General features: G+C 43.6%; 1 protein-coding gene across 2 annotated transcripts in view; it reads right to left on the reverse strand.

Moving 5' to 3' along the window:
• Positions 1–20,834, reverse strand: part of LOC114795750 (signal-induced proliferation-associated 1-like protein 2) — an 83,082-nt gene that overhangs the window by 40,752 nt on the left and 21,496 nt on the right. For both annotated transcript variants that reach the window (XM_028989352.1, XM_028989354.1), the window contains exons 2-4: positions 8,997–10,825; positions 6,118–6,251; positions 2,925–3,113 (exon numbers count right to left, since the gene is read on the reverse strand). In XM_028989352.1, the coding sequence (XP_028845185.1) occupies positions 2,925–3,113; positions 6,118–6,251; positions 8,997–10,398 (1,725 nt within the window). In that variant the 5' untranslated portion in view covers positions 10,399–10,825. The remainder of the gene's footprint in view (positions 1–2,924; positions 3,114–6,117; positions 6,252–8,996; positions 10,826–20,834) is intronic.

Consider the following 20,834-nt stretch of genomic DNA (forward strand, 5'->3'; position numbering starts at 1 on the left):
ACATATAATGTCATTCTCAGAGAGACATGGAAGGACAGATTGATGCATGTACTACAGACTGAGGCACATACAGAATGTAATACAGCAGTCTTAAAACCTTGATAAACACAGTATGATAATTAACATTTAAAAACATCTCCACACAAAAAAAGAAGAGCGGTATAATATGGAAGATTTGAGAATAATTAATGCATTTCTTCTAATAGACAACTGGATAATACCAACATTTTGTGCCCATAAATCAGCACAAACACCATGACGCAAAATCTACCAAATATCTGACTGGGTTCTGTAACGCACATCCAAGATGCGATGGAAAAAGATCATACGAAATCAGAGACAAATCAAATAACATCAAAATCCATCATGCCTGCCACCATGCGAGCAGAGTAGAGGGAGAGCAACAGCTGCCCGGTGAGAGATGATGCCTGGCAGTCCGAGGGTCTGCTCAGCGCTCGCGAGACCTGTGTCCATGAATCATTCATAAATCTGCAGAATAAAGAGGGCAGGAACCGGACTGCTTACTGACTGATTCTGTTTACCATGACAACCCTGCCTCCAATATCAAAAAGCCTGATTGAGTACAGTAATGCAGGGTTGGTTGAGATGCTTTTCTCTGCCCTGGTCACCATGGATTGTCTGCCAATGTCAGAATTAAGCTTGATCTGAGGTCAAACTGTCACTGTCACTTCTGCTTCTCCCGAACCAGACATGCCTCTGTAGCGACAGTCAACTTGGCTCCTCCCACAGGAACCAACGTCACGGTGGGAAGAACACTCTCTGCCATACCTAATGATTGTAGACTGGGACCCTGCGTGACCCCAGCAGAGCTAGGAAGGCTGAGGATGAGGAGGGAGAGTGGAGAGGACGCCAGCAGCAGAGAGTACAGGACAATAGAAACAACAGGACATGGGTCACGTGACTCCACAGAAGCCATCAGGAACATTTGATTCTCAGCTGAGTGCTTTACATAACGTCCTCTCAGGCTCGCCGTGACATCACAGGCTGAGCTTTTTCATGTACCATCCAGCCCCAGGGGGTCCATTGTTACATCTGTCCTGTACATCTTCACACCACCTGAGGACAAGGCGCAAGACAAGAGCCTCTTCACCAAGCTCCTGCCCTCCTCTGTGGGTATGTAAAGCCCAGGGTCTCCTACAGACACGTTCTTCTCCATCTGACTCAGCAACGCTAGCAGAGTTAATGGTCAAGAAGGCTTTTAGATGTTGGTGTCATAACAAATAAGAACAAAGATCGGAAAGCGGTTACAAGCCATGTCAAGCTGCGAAGGAAATCGTCCTGGCGTGGATGCAAAGTCATGCGATCACTTGTGGCTTCATGCCATTGCCGGCGGTCTCTATTACCCTCAAGCACAAGAGCAACTCTAGACTAACAAGACTGTTGACTGGTCTATTCTTCTGTTATGAATTGTTTAGTAAATGTGTCTTTAAAGAAAACTGTCATAAACATCACAAATTCTATGCATACTCGTGATGGGTGAGAAAACAAGTTATGTGAAAATGTTTTTTTTTTTTTCCATTTTACCTGGATTGTAAAACAGAACCAAACAATCCAACGCATCATACACTACCAGCACTACCAGCCAGCTACCAACCCAAAATGCAGTCATTGCACCTTTAAACTTATTTCTAGTGTTGTAATGTTAAAGTAGTCTTGAAAAAGGTCAGTGTGCTGTCTTGCTGGCTTTCTGGACTCTATTTATTTATTTATTTATTTATTTATATATATTAAAAAACCTGGCTGGAATAGAAAAAATACATTTTGCCTGTGAGTGATAATAACTGAAACAGACAGGCATAAAAAGCAGGCTGGACGCTTAAAAACAACACATACGCTCTCGTTGGTATTTTTTGGCGGCGCGTTGACTTGGTTGCAGTTCAAAACCCACAGTAATGCAAACCGCTCAGGCATTCAAAGGGGAGTCCCCCGACTCGTGCCGAGAGTGGAGACGCATTCGCCCCCAGTCCCAGTAATCGGCATTCCATAGCTCTTAAGTCAAAAACCAAGCATCTGCCCTTGAGAGGGAAATCCCTTTCTGAGTTGCATGCTGGGAGGGGCACTGGGCTCTGATTAGTATATAGTATTACATAAAATTACAAAAGGGTTATTTAGAATACTATTACTTTTCTTTTTACAGAGTATATGAAGAAATTAATAACACTACCAGTTATGTTGTTGTATTAATTTCAATGCCTACAATACAATACAATAAGCTCCTTTGAAAAATGTATCCACTTTATTGAAAAACATTTATTACAATCAATTAACTGCATAACAACATATTGGAGCCTGAATAAAATATTTAAAATCTATTAAGTGTGGTCAGCATTAAACATTTCAGTTATTCATGTCAGGACAAAATCTTTTTTGTTAAGCTTTTCAGCCAGCATGGCCACGGAAACGTATTACTGCATTAGTGAAACTGTTTTTGGATATTATTATCTCACACACTTCCAGTTTACTCGTATAAATGAGAAGCTTCAGACCCTTTGTGATCTATATTTGCTGACTGATTCTCAGCCTTGTTGGTGACTTGCCACCATCCCACATTGCAGATACATCAGAACATATATTCAAGAGAAATGAACAAGGTTTTGATGTAGCTGTTGAGGCAGTCAGAGGAGTCAGCTATCTGATGGATGCGATAGTAAATCTTCTTGGTTATGCTGACGAGTGAATCTGTAGGCTCTATCTCCCAGTTAGATGCCACTCCTAATACAATTAGCTGGATCAAATGATTTGGGGTCCTCAAAGATCTTTCAAGAAGAATTGCTTGAGAGAATTGCTATAGTATTATAAACCAAACTGCAGCAATTCAGAATATTAATAGTATGAATATGATTATAACACAGTGGCTCTCAAATGAAGTCCATGATCTTAACATTGGAAAAGCCCTCACTCACCCCCTGCTCATCCAGCTTCAGCAGTTGCTCAGGGACCTTTGGCGAGTTGAGGGCCAGCCTCAGGCACTGGATATTCAGTTCAGGTACCACGTACTCCAGAACCTCCTTCAGCGGGAGCCCGCGGGCCGTGCCATGGCGGGCCGTTGAGGGCACCGCATCCTCTAGGATGGCACCACGAAGTGCGGTTAGCTGGAGACAGAGCGACAGAAATGTTAATGAGACATAACTTGTTCTCTCCATCTTTTGGCAGGTGGATTTACAACACCATTTTTTTCTTAATTTTGAAAAGTTAACACTGTGTTGCAATTTTTTTTATATCCTATGAACAACAGTCAGCAATGCCCCTTAGCTAGGTAATTCAGTTAAACACACAGTGTGCTTTTTTGTATCTCTCGTATAGCGTCTGTAGAATATTCTTTTTTATCTGTGTGTATTGTGTGAGTTTTAAATGTAATACAAATCAGAATCGTATTTATTGGCCAAGTAAGTGCAAGCACATACAAGGAATTTGATTCCGGTAGATGGTGTCTCTCAAGTACAATGTAGGAAAAAAAATCAACAACAACAACAATGTGCAAGGATGTGGTGTTATTTTACAAGTTGTGGATTTGGTTAAATAACTATATCTACTTTTATGAATAAATAGGCAAAAAAAAAATACACACAATGAACCCCATCTGTTAGAGTATCTGAAAACAAATGTTTAAATGTTTAAATCCACTAAAGTTTCACAATGGATTGTGCATGGTTGTATATCTGGACACTGACCCTGAACTTCACCCTTGCACATTTAGTCTTTCGTGTATTTAATTTGTTTTTCATTATTATGTGTCAATATATTTTTATTATGCACGTATTTATAATTAAAGTTTCTTTACGTTTAATAGTTTTCTCAATGTACACTTTGAAAAAAAATAAAGGGAACATTTAACCAACAGAATGTAACTCCAAGTCAATCATACTTCTGTGAACTTAAACTGTCCACTTAGGAAGCAACACTGATTGACAATCAATTTCACATGCTGTTGTGCAAATGGAATAGACAACAGTGAAAATTATGGGCAATTAGCAAGACAACCCCAATTAAGGCGTGGTTCTGCAGGTGGTGACCATGGACCACTTCTCATTTCCTATGCTTTCTGGCTGATGTTTTGGTCACTTTTGAATGCTGGAGGAGGTCATAGGAGGGCAACAACCCAGCAGCAGGACCGCTACCTCTGCCTTTGTGCAAAAGGACCTCCAGCAGGCCACGCAGGTGTCTGCTCAAATGGTCAGAAACAGACTCCACGAGGGTGGTATGAGGGTCTAACGTCATCTAGTGCTCTTCACAGATGAAAGCAGGTTCACACTAAGCACATGTGACAGACGTGACAGAGTCTGCAGACGCTGTGGAGAACCTTCTGCTGCCTGTAACATCCTCCAGCATGACCTGTTTGGCAGAGGGTAAGTATATGTGTGGGGTGGCATTTATTTGGGGGGCTGCACAGCCGTCCACGTGCTCGCCAGAGGTAGCCTGACTGCCATTAGGTACCAAGAGGAGATCCTCAGACCCCTTGTGAGACTATATGCTTGTGCGGTTGCAAGACAATGCTGGACCTCATGTGTCTGGAATGTGTCAGCAGTTCCTGCAAGACGAAGGCATTGATGCTATGGTCTGGCCTGCACGTTGCCCAGACCTGAATCCAATTGAGCACATCAGCACATGTCTCACTCCATCACCAGAGTCTTGCACCACAGACTGTCCAGGAGTTGGCAGATGCTTTAGTCCAGGTCTTTGGAGGATATCCCTCAGGAGACCATCCGCCACCGCATCAGGAGCATGACCAGGCTTTGTAGGGATGTAATACAGGCACGTGGAGGTCACACAATATTCCCTTTGTGTTCCCTTTATTTTTTGGAGCAGTGTATTTTGTCCACAACCCCCATGAAAGCAACAAAGCATAATACATTATTCCAATCTTAAATCACTATCTAACACAATTCATGCTAAAATTCTTTAATCTAAAAAATTTATTTCAGATGAATTCTCGCTATTAAATAAGGTGCATATTAACTTTATGCATGTTGACTACAGGCAGCATTGAATTATGAAAGCATTAGAGCCAAGCAACTGGTGACCCATGTGGCCACCCAGGCAGCCTGAAAGCCCCCTGGCACAGTTGGTACATCAATGCTGCATTTATGCATCCCCCAACCCCCTCCTAGAAGCCTAAAGGTGAGACCGCTGAAGGTCAATGTCAAAATGGAACCGTCAGGGTGGACACATTCTAACTGATTGTGTGCTATTGACTTCATGGACACCATTAAAAAAGAGATATGTTTTTGAAAACTGGTGCCTGAATACCATTAATGGTACACAGTCAGAAAAGATCAGGGGTTGACCTTTTGGTGGCACATGCCACAAGTGTGATGCACATGTCTCTGAGGTGTGTGGGGCTGATGTATTGAAAGTGGCACCTCAAACTGAGACCAGCATTTGATATTTGTGACATTTTCCTGCCACATGCTGCTGCCTTACCTGAATTATTCAACAGGATGACACCCCTAGAGACTCCTAGAGCCCGCCTCTGAGCACTCTCCCCTCAGAGAGAGGGGATTTTATGTTCAAGAATATAACAGAGGAACAAAAGAAAAGAGAGCCATGTCAGACTTTCTGACGGGATGTTGTGTGTGCTCATACAATGTCCCAGCATCCTCTGGGGTGGAATCAGTTGCATGAACTGCTTTTGCTCTTAGCCCCCGAGGCTTAGTATGATGGACAATGTCAGCTGGAGGAAACCTCATATGTCCCTAGTTTCATAGTTCTGTCTCTGTGCTGAAATTGCCCAATTATTGCCCAATTGGTGATGATCAGTTTATTGATAAAATACATTACCATTCAACAATTTGTGTTTTCCATGAGACTTAATAAGATGTCAATTTGTTGACATAATTCTAATAATCAGTGACAGGCTTGCAATAGTGAACACAGCATTCCACTAGAATTGTTGCTGATGAGCATTTACCATTTATTAACAGTCATTTCCAGCTACCACAGTCATTTACATTAATAACGACTGGAGTTTTGATAAATTTCAAGTGAAGTTTTGCTGTCATGAATGAAATAATAATAATGTACATCACATTGATGACAAATTATTAGTATTGTGATAAACCCTGAAAACCCCACACAGGGATTTCCATGCATTCGTACCTGACTGGTTCGGAAGGTGATGCGGTAGTTGTACTGCATTCCTTCCTTCTCTTTGCCTTCATCCAGCTTCTCCCGTCGTATGCTAACCGCCACTGGACCCAGGTTCTCGTCCACCCCAAAATAGTTCTGGTGCTCTGGGTTGGTTAGGAACACAACAGAGCAATAAACAAGATTGCCCAGCACAAATCACACCACTCATGATCCCTTGAAATATAAAACGTCTTGGATTAGTAGCGTAAGGGAAACTTCAGAAAGTTTGGTTTGGTTCAGTAAACACATTATGCTGCGCTGGTAAAGTTTTATTAAGTTTGACAGGATGTATCACACCAGCGGTGCAGAGTCAGTGGTGCAGAATCTGTAAAGGTCATTCACAGGTTAAAGTGAAAATAACCCTTCTACCAGCTAAAGTGTCATCTAAACAAAACCTGCAGGCACGAACTCTTTACCGAAGGCAGTCGTTATCACTGAAGATGCCGATGTTGAATGCTAAACACTGCGCACTGTGCGCACTGATACAGGAGTCTGTGCCGCTCGTGGTATAATTAACGAACTCTCTGTTCACACGTGTCTCACACACAACATCGCTGCTTGCATCACACCACTGAGATGGACCTAAAGTGTTTATTCCACATTTAATTGCTGAAAATGTTCTTGTTACACAATTTGCCTACATATTCCTTTTCTGCTGGATAAACTCGCTGACCCACTGACCCAGACGGGCCCCTACATTGTCCTGGCTGGGAAAAGAAAATTGAAGGGTAAGGGTGCGTGTATAATGCTGTGGCCAATTGACATATAGACCTGAGGGTGATATTCAGCACACGTTCCTCTTTACTTTGGTCTGAAAAGGTTATAATGAAGAAGCAGGTTAAACAACAGGACATAAGCCCCTGGACAGGATCTTAGGTAAACAGGAGATAAACGGCAACTCCTGAGCATGTCGTTCATCTCAATGGTAATAAAAAAATGCATCAGCCCAGTGTAACTACAGGATTGTACAACTGCTATTGCAAAAGTGTCCAAAATGTCCACTTGCGGATCAGCCAATCAGTAGTGCAGTAGTGCTATACCATACATCAGTCGAGGTAGACCATCAGACATTGTAGTCTGGCTAATGCAGAAGACAAAATTAGCCAGAAGTATGTCTGGCTAATGCAGAAGACAAAATATGTTCTGTTTTGAAACCTTCTAAAATGAAGTTGTGAAACACATCAAGCACAGAACACGGTGCACACAATGATATGTGTCCTCTTCATTTAACTAGTCACCCTTGGCGAGCAGTGGGCAGCCATGACAGGTGCCCGGGGAGCAGTGTGTGGGGACGGTGCTTTGCTCAGTGTCACCTCAGTGGCACCTCAGTGGCACCTTGGTGGTTCGGGATTGAGCACGGTTCCACTACCTTACCAGTTAGGCCATCACTGCCCCTCATAAACCTTCTTTTCAGATATCTGTTTATAAAGTATAGCTACTTCTACATTGGATAAAACTCAATATACAAATTAGTCAGCTAAAAATGTCACATACAGTTCATGTTTACAGACACCGCATGGAACCTGTGGCAGAAGTACAACTACAGGGCATGAGTCTCCAAGTCTCTCAATCAGTTTTGGTACCAAGCTGATACACTGCTAGGAACAGGAGCATTTGAGAATGTATGGTGCATTTGAGGAGCATGGTGAATGGGAAAACATAGAAGACCAGCTGAAGTGATGAAAGCTCTGTTGGCTCAAGATGCCCATTTGGGTAAAAGGTTACAGTCAGCATTTGAATAATGGGCTGTTATTAATATCACCAAAAGCAGACCGGGAATCACTACTTATTAGCCCTGCTAGTGGAGAAAAGTTGAAACACAATCACACTTGTGCTACTAAAATTGAAGTTGAACATTTTCACATTGGATAATGACAAATTTTGATGCAGATTACACATTTTACATACATTTACATTTACATTTGCAGCATTTATCAGACGCCCTTATCCAGAGTGACTTACAATCAGTAGTTACAGGGACAGTCCCCCCTGGAGCAATTTAGGGTTAAGCTCAGGGACACAATGGTAGTAAGTGGGATTTGAACCTGGGTCTTCTGGTTCATAGGCGAGTGTGTTACCCACTAGGTTACTACCCCTACATTTACAGCATTTATTAGATGCCATTATCCACAGTGACAGTCCATCCTGGAGACACCCAGGGTTAAGTGTCTTGATCAGACACAAAATGTTTAAACCAGGTTTAAACCTGTGACTTTGTGGTCCTTTGGTTCATAAGCGAGTGTGTTTCCCACTAAGCTACTACCACCCAACTTTCACCCACTTGTGTCTCTGAGAAAAACACAAGTACAACAGAATGAGTGCAACAGCTGCTTTTAGGGGATTAGGTTTGAGTAACATGATACACTGAGAGCATTCACACGCACACGCACACCCCCACACTTAAAGGTGTTTCAATGAAATGCACTGGGATGCCTCCATAGATGAGCCACACAGTGCTCCAGACACACAGACACACACTCCACATCATTATGAGAGCAGCAGCTGCACTGAAACCCTCTACCTCAGCTCCCTCGTCTCACTTGACAAATCACACAGCACCCAAGACAGGAGGGAAATATCACACGTTCTGCCATTCACACAGACAATGAGCAAACCCAACCCCCTCCACAGGAAGTGAAATGAACTGTCTTGCAGAGAACAAACCTCCTATTGTCCCCAGCTTCAGATCTGATAGCACTCTTAATGCATGGATTCAAGCATCCAAATATATCCAGTTTGCACCTATCAGTTAGACTCAACTCTATGGCCCTTCCTTCACCTGTTGTGCTGCAATCCTGCCAAACCAAAAAGGATTCTTGAATGAAAATCTCATCAACATTCAGACTTACCTTTCCCATAGAAATACTTATGGTAGTAGTAGGCCCCCAGGTCGATGTGCTCTATGATGTAGCGTTTGACCTTTTCCCTGTGGATTGGCTGGTTTTCCCGCGGCACCTCCAGAACAGAAACTCCAGCGTTGGTGCAGTGGGAGCTTAGCGAAGACTCAAAAGAGCAGTTTTCGCCTCCAACATTGTAGTTGGTGCTGTTGGCCCTAGAAAGGGAGATCCTCCTTTCCCCCTCGCCGCCAATCTCATTGCGGAAGTGGGGGCAGCTAAGAACCAGGCCATTACTTTTCCCATCCCCTTCATCAGCGTCGAGGTTCTCCTTGGGGTTAAGGTCCTCGCGGCTGCCCAGTGGGGACTCAAATGCGGGGGCATTTCCACTACTACTGCCTACGCCTGGTCCTCCCACTCCACCACTTCCACCACAAACCTGGTACTGGGATGCAGCAGAGGCCCCAGTTGTGGTGTTCTTTCTCTGAGCCAAGTTGGCTCTACTGGCTACAGCCTCGCTAATGTTGAAGAGCACACTCTGGACATCGTAATGGGCAAAGCACTTCTGGAAGCTCAGTGTCCGGCGGTCTTCCTGCTCCATGGAGAGGCGAAGACCCTCGTGCTCACTCTTAATAGTCCTCAGCTTCCGGAAGAGCGACGTCTCAGACGAGTCCGATTTCAGCCGTCGCATGAAAGACTTTTCCCTCTCCTGGCCAAAGAAGAGGGAGTTGTCTACGTAGTCAAACCCAGACAGATGGACAATCTCCCCACGTGCAATCTGAGCAGCTGTCTGCAAGCTAGGTGAGAGGGACTTGTCATGACACAAGAGCTCTGGGAAGCCCAGAGGAGGTGCGCTGCGGTGATCCAAGGTGTCCACCCGGTAGCCCCTCAACAAGGTGAAGAAGCCATCCACACTCAGGCCCTGCCGGTCGATGGAGGATGTGCTGCCATACTCGCGGTGTAATGAAGCGCCCGTGTTGGGGTTCACTGCGTTCTGGTCCATGATGTCCTCGGCATCAATGTCACTGATGGTCACGTCGCTGTTGCTCCTTTGCCGGATGGGATGAAGCCCCTTCAACGGGGAATGGCTCAAAATGTCTGCTAATGAGTATTTGGTCTCTGGGTAGTCCGGATCTAAAGGAGGCTCTTCCATCTCATTGATATCAATGTTTTGGATGGGCTGTCCATTCTGGAACGTCAGTGCAATGCTGTCATAGTTAGGTCCTACATGGCCTTCCCAGCCTTCCTTTTTGGGGGGCCAGTCAGACACCCTGGCTCGTACCCCCATTTTAGGCATTGCAGGGGTCCCATTTGTCTTGCCTCCTCCCTCAGGCTTGCCTGATATGCTGGCAGCTGGGGGTCCCATGCTGCCATTCAGGACTTTGAGTTTTCGATTGAACAGCTCCTCGGACTGCATGATGGCTGAGGAGTCCACGCCGTCTCCAGTTGCTGCAGGTGGATGGTCTGCTACGCACTTACACTGTGTTTCCTGGTTCTCAGCCCACACATGGTCCACCTCGTAGCTGCTCGACGCTTCAAATCACCCCCTCCCCCCTTCCTATCAGTTACATGGTAGTAGTGGTAATGTCTGACTCTCGAGAGGAGAGGGGCGGGCGGCTTCCTGATAGGATCACACAAGTGTAGTTCAAGTGAACCCTGCATGCAGGGCCAACCTTCAGCCCAAGTTCATTATTTGCACGAGGAGTGCACCGTGATGACAGAACGACAGCATTTGGGGCGTGAAGGGCAGTGGTTGGTGTTTGGCGGAGCGGCGTGCCACCACAGAGGCCGCTACCCTTTTACAGCACGTGGCTAATTCAGGACGACAGCTGGAGAAGATAGCTCTGCAGGAGAGGGACAAAAAGAAAGGAAGAACATATTATGACATCACACAGACAAGCGGAGGGGAAATTCTTCACAGAGAATCTCAGTTCACAAAAGGGGGCATTTCCCAAAATGCACAAATTACACAAGAACACAACGAGAGTATAGATTTGGCACTGAAAGACAAATTTCTTTGTTGGAATTACATTTTCATAAGACAAATCATATACCCTGGAAAATGCACTGAGATGTACAATGTAAAAAAATACATTAATTCCCATATATAACAATTTTAACACAGACCACCAGCAACCAAAAATTATCCTAATATGGACACTATTATAATGGACACAATATTATAAGGCTGCTAAGCACAGAAACCCCTAGATTATTAAAAAAATATATATTCATTTGGTACACAAATTTAATAAGCAACAGAAATGTAAACATATATATGCATGCATTTATCTCTATTCATTTAATTAAGTAACCTGTGTAAAACATACAGCTGTGTGTACATCAAACATCATCAATATCACTTCGGCGCCCTATGGCCTGCTCACATTTTGTCTGCCATGTGCTGTTAAAAGATGAAAACAACATCTGTGTGATATGTGGGCCATGCAAAGATTAACAGTAAGGAGGTGATGTGTATATAATCTCTGCATTATCTGTGCCAGCTGACAGAAGACGAAAAAAATATTTTTATATGCTGTCACACACACCCACCAACCCACACTGAGCAGCCACAAAATTAAAATAACCAGCCTAATATTATAGGCGGACGTCTGGTGCAATTGTTGCAGTTTGTCATGACACATGTCCCCCTGAACAGGGCCATCTAGTACCGGTAGTCTATGCCTGGGACGGTATGACAAGTTATTCCCTTCACCAGTCAATAGTTGTAGAGTTGAATACAGTTGTAATAGTTGTAATTCAATGCAATGGAATTACATCTGACCAGTATAAATAAATATGACTCTCTGAATTTAAAAGAGGCCACTCATTCAGACTAATTCTCAAATTTAATCTAAAGGGGAAAAAAATATGACTGAAGCTAGATTCATGGTTTTAGATTATCAGTACAAATGGCAGATGTCCTAACCTAAATCTCCTATTACGTGATTATTTTACACCAACCTCAAAAAAAAAAAAAAAAAAATGAATGAAACCATTCTTTCAGAATCTTAACATGGAACAAAATCTCCTTGGACTCTCCTTCACAGGCAGCCAGAAGTAGCGCTGAGTCACCGACGTCCCTTGAGCACTCCGACCAAGTCCCGTCCAGCCAGCCCACACTCCTCTGACCTCACTGTGTAATTACACACCATTAAGCAGAAGCAGCCAAAGGTGCCACCTGTGTAAATAAATCAGCATCAAATGTCTTGATGCCAAAAAACAACCAAAATTCCTCAACTAAGACATAGTGACACTTATCCTACATGTGCTGTTTTTACTGATATGAAATGAGGAGGTAAACAGTGTGGAGCACTGTGTGGAGCACTGGAAACCCGCATAGTGGTGGCAACCTGGAGTACAGTTCAAAAACTTCCTGAAATGTCTTATATTATGGTATTGCAAGCATTTTACTGGCCTATCGCAGACATAGCCACTCCTTGCAAAAAATGACAAAAGTCGCATCACCTGCGCGAAACCACTGGCCTTATGGCTGTGACAGAAAGTCCACTTATGGCTGTGACAGAAAGTCCACTGCACAGATATTGTTTTATCTGGTGTACAGTTATGCTATGTGTTGATGTATCAGTAAGTGAGGGTATACAGTAATCCAGTCGTGAGATCACTAAGGGCGGATCCGTCTGATATTGTAGTGAGGGAATCTACATCAGCGGGAAAGATTGGTGAGTCTAGAAGGACAGTTGGTTGTCTATAGTTACTCCAAGGTTGCGTGCAGTTGCAGAAGGAGAGAAATACTAGTTGTCCAGGTAGATAGCAAGATGCTGATGAGGTGAAGAATCTTCTAGAATGAATATTAGTTCTTTTCTGTGAGATTGAATTTTAGATTATGGGCTGCTATCCAAGATGTAATATCATCTTGGAGGAAGCAAAAGAGAAGATGAGTTGTGTGTCGTCAGCATAGTAGTGGTAGGTTCCGCCCATGTGAGGAAATGTCACCAAGTGATCTTGTGTAGAGGGAGAAAAGGAGAGTTTCCAAGTCACTTGTTAGGACCGCTTATCAAGGTAGGAAGGAAACCACTGCCATGCTGAGCCCTGAATTCCAAGTTTCTTCAGGATGGACAGGAGTTAACTGTATCAAATGCTGCAAAGAGCTTAAGGAGAATAAGAACAGAGGAGAAATTTGTTGATCTAACCACAGGTAGCTTCTCAGAAGAAGCCATAAGGGCCGTGTCAGTAGAATTATCTGCTCTGAAGCCAGACTGTTTGGGATCCAGAAAGTTGTTCTAGGACAGATGAAGTGTTAGCTGATTGTAGACACTGCACTTTAGAAAGAAATGAGAGAAGAAACACTGGTCGGTCGGTCGGTAGTTGTTGATGTCTGTAGGATCAGCGGTGGGTTTCTTTAGGATTGAAAGAACCCTGGCTGTTTTAAAGGCAGTTGGCTAGTGACCAGATGTAAATAAGCCATTTATGAAGATCAGGAGATATGGTTTGGAGCATTGTGGAGGGGATTGGATCCAGTGGACAGGTGGTTGGATTGCCTAGAGATTGTATCTGGATAATTTCATCTGATGTAAGCTTTGTAAATTGTTCTATAGTAGTTGGAGAGTCTTCAGGGGATAGAGTAGAGATTCCCTGTGAAAAAGTTGGCGAAATCTTCAGCGGTTAGGGAAGATGGGGTGGGGGGAGTCGGAGGGTTGAGCAGAGATGAGAATATGTTGTGGAGTTTTTGAGGATTGTGGGCTGAGGCTTCCAGTTTTGCTCTGTAGAAAGCAGTTTTACCAGAGGTGAGGTTAGTGGAGGTTAATGATTTGCAGAATTAGATGATTCTGAGTCAAGTTATGATTTCTTATATTTCCTCTCCACTGTTCTTAGTTCTCGACTGCTGTGCAGCGTATCATAGGGAGAAGTCCTTTACATTTACATTTTTTACATTTACAGCATTTATTAGACACCCTTAGAGGAGCGACTTACAATCAATATTTACAGGGGACAGTTCCCGTGGAGCAGCTTAGGGTTAAGTGTCTTGCTCAGGGACACAATGGTAGTAAGTGGGATTTGAACCTGGGTTTTCAGGTTCATAGGCGAATGTGTTAACCACTAGACTACTAACATCCACCCACCCTTTAGGACAGAGATGATCCACAGAAAGGGAAAGTAGAATGAGTCAGAGGTTGGAAGATGTGAAAGAGTGCAGATAACATACAGATGAAGGCAAGACAGAGAGAAGATTATGTCAAATGAAGGATGGTTGGTGGTCAGTCTTGGATCCAGTAGGTAGAGTGAGGGTGAAGGACAGAAAGTGGTGGTCAGAGATGTGAAGTGGAAAAAAGGTCTGTAGTTGGGGAGGGACGAATCAAGACCAGGTTCAGGACATTCCCTCCTTTGTGTGTGGAAGAGCTGCTTCTATTGGCCAAGGAGAAAGAGTGGAGGAGAAGAAGAAGGCAAGACAATTGTAGTGTGTCTAGTGGAATGTTCAAGTCACCAAGGAGAGTTAGAGGGGTGTCTATGGGAAAATTGCTGAGCAGAGTGTGAATTCACAATCTACCTTTGATATACAGCACGCAATTGTTAGTCTTACACAATCCTAAAACTGAACTTATAAACAGACAGTTAACAAAGTGTGGATTCTAGAAGTCCTTTCCAGAAGAGACAAATACAAAGATGGACTTGAAGCACTATGACTATTCAAACAAAAATTGCCACGCTCTATGCCCCTTTCTTATTTTTGAAATGTGTAGAGGGAATCTCAAGTTAACACATTTGGCACACATCATCTACAGTAACTTTACAGTCAGTGCAAAAAATCCACAACTGATGTAAGGGGGCATTTCAGACAGGTTTATGAATGTTCACTGGTTAAAAGAACAGGAAAGGTTGAAAACTCTTTTTGTGTGTTGAACACAGCAGATTGTCAGTATTTCCCCTGCAGCTTAACAACTTCGCCTCACCATGAAATCCCTGGCTGAATAAACGCAGCTCCACAGCCATGGGGCGTCCTTTTTTCTAAACGCTTCCCCCTTTACAAATCAAACTTCGCTAACAGCAAAATCTCAGGGCCTGGGTCCTCTCCTACCTGAAATCAATACGGAAAAGAACGAGCATGGTGAAATGCAGGTGGTGGATGGTATCATCTTCTGAAAGCATTTGTTGAGCAGAACGAATCTTCAGAATCATGGATGCTTTCAGGAGCACATCCAGTTTCTCAGGACAAAGTCTTAAAATCCAATCGGCTATGAAAGACAAAGGGTTCACAAGCCAGCAAAATGTAGCATCTGCCAGTGCACCACCAGACACAGGTACAATAAACCCAAATAAACCTGAGAGCTGAGGAGTTTGGGGGGTCCGAGAGGACTGCCTCCTGCCCCACATGACCCTCCCCTGCTTGTGCTGCCATAACAGAGACTGTGATTAATGCCCCAGGCTTGCAGTGTTCTCCCCCGTCTCACAGACTTCCCTCCCCTCAGAGGCAAACACTGGCAGTCAGCAAAAACACATCTTCACAAACCTTGACCTCTGGGTCAATGGTGAAAGGTCATTTTGCTGGCGTTCCCTTTTTTGCGAAAGAAAGAGAGGAAAGCTACGCTCAGGCAGACACACTCACACACACACACATCCACTTATGCTGTCCCATTTCAGCTGTGCTGACCTAGCATGGTCAGGCTTCAAAGTCCATGGCCACCAAGGAGTGGACATGGAGAGGAAGAGGAAGGACTAATTAAGCTCATTTGGTGCCTTAGCTGGGCCAGCCCTGCAGCCTCTGGCTCATTCCTCTCAGCCGAGGAGCCTTTACATTTATTTTTTCTCTCTCTCTGCCTGACACACTCTTAAAATAACTCTGACACGCTCTTGATTAAAGGCCGGCGGAACATTAATACAATGTCTGCAGGAGATGGACGAGCTGCGTCTGACCATCTTTCGCTTCCAATTCCACTGTCAAGGCTGCTTTATGAGAATTGCTCTCCAGCAATGATAAAACACAGCCAACCAAAGACAGGGGCTTATGGGCCGGCGGACCCGAGGTACGCTCACTTTCCTTTACATCATTCTTTTTGTGCATTATACTGAGCTTGCTTTAGACATTAATCTGGCGACCAGAATTGCACCAAATACAGGTAAAAAAAAATCTCCACTGCAGCGTGCAATGCATAAAGTCTTTCTTCTCATTGCAATCATCCACCGGCTTGCATGAAGCCCTCCTTTGCCAGACAGAAAGGATCAAACCCAAAATCTCTCCAAGTGAGATAGTGAGATGTACTCTGGCATGTGAGCATGAACGTGCAATGCTATTACCCACGATCACTCAGAGAACACATCATAAAGGCCATCACTAATGGAGCACAATTAGCTTGGCCACAGAGCACAAATGCTGTAATTTAGACTGTTAAACCTTACTAATCAACATTCACGTTTTTAAGGGGTATTTGCATCTGTATATTGATATGATGTCAGACTGTTCTAGTAGGAAATTTCATGTTCCATTTATTTCAGTGCAATGGGAACACACCCATTCCGCCGTGTTCACCAGCACACTAACAAGTGACACAGTTTCAATAACTCTGCAAATGTTCTGAACAGCACTGAATCTGACATATTCAATTCCGATTTGGGCCACTTCTATGTGTGTGTGTCAGGTTATGGAAGCACAGATATGAAGAATAGAGCATTCTGCGCACGCATCTCTTTTTAAAATGAACAATACTGTTGGTAATAATAATGTCACAAAGGCGCAAACATCAAGGGTGAGTGTAGGGGAGTGTAGATTCTGTATTTAATTAGCATAATTAGTCATCCAAAATTGGCAGAAAATGTGCAGTACACATACTTCAAAAAATTCTGATAGGTATAAAACCAAATTAACAATTTCCATTGTTATTTCAGCGATGCAATTACCATAAAATGTCTGCTTAATCAGATCAGCTACACGTACCACATAAATTACAGACACACTATAACTTTTGTTTAATCTTTAAAATAAAAATAAAATTATTAAAAAAAAAAAAAAGGAATTTTGACAGAGATAGATTGATGGTTACAGAGGACAGGGCTCTGTTTGATAATCAGGAATTCTGTAGCTATTAATGTTCTTATTTGTGGGGTCTACGGCACCCTGGCCACATCCAGCAAGGGCAAAAAGGCTTTTAATGATAGATGCTGTAATTTTTTCCTTCTGCCTGATGCCAGACTGTGGCTTTTACATTCAACAGGCTCCACACCTCCAAAATTCACCAACTCCGGGCCTAATAAAGGTTACCGAATGTGATAATTGCTGCTATTTTGCACCCCGTGGAATAACTTGTGTAGTGTGCCAAAACTGTGCCTTAGCAGGAGGCAATGAAGCCGGTTTAATGACATTTCCATGTCTTTTCACCAGCTACATGCCCTTTTTCTGTAGTTAAAAGTGATTGCTCTGCTTCTGTCATTTTTTGAATACACAGGATAGCACAGCGCACGGTGCACACAACTAAATGTGTCTTCTCTATTTAACTTGTCACCCATAGCGAACAGTGGGCAGACCTTTTGGTTACTAGTCCACTTCCTTACTCGCTAGGCCCCTACTGGCCCGGCTCCCCTGAACAGTCAGACAAAAACAAAGTCCGCAGACACAATGCTTATCCCTCACACAAAACTAAAAAAGAATAGCTTCTTCAGGTCACCTCATTCACTGACTCTATGAAAACAACTCAGCTATTCTGCCCGATGGTGTAAATCTCGCTCTGTGTTCTGTCAAACCTCCAGGGTGGTTTTCGTAACCTTGGGGGCAAAGTCATCCAGCAATGACTGGCTATTAAATCCTTCAGACTGCTGGAGAAAAGGTCCAAGGTGGGGAGTAACCTGACACTGGCTTCTTTGACTCTGCTGGAGCTCTACTACTTAACAAAGACAAAAATATAAAGGCTCAAAGCTTGCTCATCAAAAATTAAACAATGTACAGCAGTATATTGCATGTCAAGTTTATTTCATTTTCCTTTTTCCACGTCATGACTGAGTCTTGGTAAATTAGGCATTCCGTCTTCTTTCCTATCCCTCCTCATTTCTTAATCGTTTTGATGGAGGACAGTGGTGACAGTTTTTCTTCTTAGCTGCCTCCATCCCCTAAAGGTGAACAGGAGACATCTATGGGAAGTTGGAAATTAAATTAGCACTGTAGTCAAATCTGGATCCTGGGTGTCCTCAAAAGCGTGATAGAAAGTCCCCTGAAGCTGCATCACCACCTTCCAAAATGGAGGTGTGCTGAGAGGAACTGACGGGCAGGACACGAGGAACCTGAACGAATGGTGCTCTAGTTTTGGGTGGCCTGTGCCACTGGAAAAAAAGAAGGGACATTGACTGAAGGAAATGTCTGCTTAATTCTTACATGAAATCCACACATGATACCTAAATGTCCTTTCACCCCCTCTCAGTACAAGGTGCTCTGAACACCGAAAACATTTTGCAGAAGCTTCCGCAATGGTTGATTCCCCACACTAAATAACCATATCATCAACATAATAATAACAATATGCATCTGTCATTTTGGCCCAAGCCATTTAAATGAATTACCGCACAAGGTCCTGTTCGGTCCAGCTCCTTAAAATGGACAAATGTTAAGTAAGGAGCAGTAGTAGCTGTTTTTCTGAAATTGTATTTGAACAAGGCCAGCCGCCGTCTTCAGCTACAATGAACTCTGTGACACGGTCTAGTTCATCTGACGCATCCAACACAAGATAATGAAAAAAAAAAAAAAAAACTTACACTGGGAGAGAGAAAGACAGTGAGACAAAAGGCAGAGGGAGACTAACAATGTAGGGGGGGGGTGGGGGATTAATTGAGCCTCACATCTCAAAAAACAACAAAATGAGTTACAATGAGGACATGTCAAGAGGATTAAAAAAAGAGAGGAAAAGTAAGAGAAAGGATAAAGATGTTTGACTTCTGAAAGCTTCCATGTACCCAAGCTTCCTTCTCCATCCCCTTGCCCCAGAGCGGTCTCTATCATATGGCTCTTCTGATGTTTGCCTGCCCCAGTTCCCAAAGAACCACCACAGAAAACAGAAATGGCCTGTTAGCCTAATGTGTAACAGTCCAGCCGCTCCCAAATGAAAGCTCTGGTATGCAGCCACTCTCCTTTTCGTGCATTAAAAACAGTCCCGGAGGATGTGCCCTTTTCCCCGGTCACCTGACGATATTTGTGAAAGGACTTGTTGCTTACGGAAAGGATGCCATTCTGGAATGTGTAGGCGCGGCAAACAGGATCGAAGAAACTTACAGTCATTCTGCATCACTGCTTCATTTCATACTCCAGATATCTAAAGCGTAACACCTGATTGCAATTCTGCCGTGCCTCCTGGGAGAAGCCGAAGTGGGACAGTTAAGTCCAACCATTCACAGGTGATGAGCAGCAGATTCGACCCAATGGGTTCGTCACGATGCTCGGCATCCCAACTGCTTTAATAAGCTTATCATCAAGACCACAGGCTCTCCAACTGCCAAGATCAAAGGCACAAATGTTCTGAGGTTGGGGTTGAGGACCACTAGGGGTGAGATGAGGGACAGATGTGATTAAGTCCTGAAGGCCTGAAGTCACCGGGGGACAGAATTATCAGTGGTCATTACTGTGGCCATGGAAAGACGGTAAAAGGCAAAAATCCCACAGCAGGACTTAGAATGTATAAAAATGAACTTCATTGAGATACAGATTTGTCCCATAGATTGATGAATCACTTTGATGCAAAGGCTTTCCGGCCAGTCCAGTAAGACATGAGACAGATCAATTTGTCAAGGTTTAGGTGCAGTGCAAGGCACAGAAATCTTCCAAAAAGATCTGCAGAAAGAAAACAAGACACAAAAGGGTGAAAATAAGAGGGAGACAGAGAGTGAAACAATCACTATGGTTGTTTATCCCAATGCCTTCATGGTCATGGTCTTCAGACTGTCAACTCCACCTGCACTTGCATTTGTCTGCACATGAGATGTACCGACTACAGCCCCATTTGCACCAAATGGCCAGCCATTTCCTGCATCCAAGCCAATCACGCTCAGGACAGCCGGCATGGCCCCAATGTTCAGTCAAGGACTCCATCTGGAAATCACTAGTCTTCACACGGTCAGGAAGGGTTCCTTTCTTGTTCCTTTCTAGTATTGAGGTATTACTGCAAATTTATTTGGATTTCACTGAACTTTGACCGTGTGCGACTAACAGAGAGAATTAGAAATAAAAATGCAGGCAGTGTGTACACATGTTTCAGGATATCTGTAAGAGTAACTTATCCTAGCACTGTGATTAGTACCCATACTCTTTCAAAATCCCAACAATGCAAATCATGCAACTCTGAAACACAAATTATCTACACATAGTTGAATTCGAAAAATGACCAGAAGGACCCCAGCAGACCCAATAGATTGGGTCTAGGATTCACACTCACACCATTCACTCTGCCGTGCCATGTATGCGACTTTCAGGGCACAATTTGTTTGAACAGGTGCTAATTGCAGAATTATGCCCTACATGCTAAGCATCGTCAGAATTTATTTAAACAAATAGATCAACCAAGACAGAATCATGATATTAAAAGCCAATTGCACACATGACATATTGATGGGCATGGGATTTAATCAGGCCTTGATAATGAGAAAGTAGTGTGCCTTAGATCTGCCATTTTAAACTGTACAAAATAAATGGTTCAAAAATACAAAGGAGACAAATAGGGCATCTGGCTAATGCTTCTGCATTAAAAAAAACATGTGAAAGGCAGGAGTTGGGATACACAAAATAACCCAAATTCAGCATGAAAAACAAGAGGGCTCTGTTCAGCAATACACATCTGCATACATCAACGATGCACACATACAGTACAGGCCTCATTGAAGGTCGTTTGTCCTGTACGGTAGGCGTGGTTGTGTGTATGTGTG

The sequence above is a fragment of the Denticeps clupeoides genome, chromosome 8, assembly GCF_900700375.1.
Source record: "Denticeps clupeoides chromosome 8, fDenClu1.1, whole genome shotgun sequence".
Classification (NCBI taxonomy): Eukaryota; Metazoa; Chordata; class Actinopteri; order Clupeiformes; family Denticipitidae; genus Denticeps; species Denticeps clupeoides.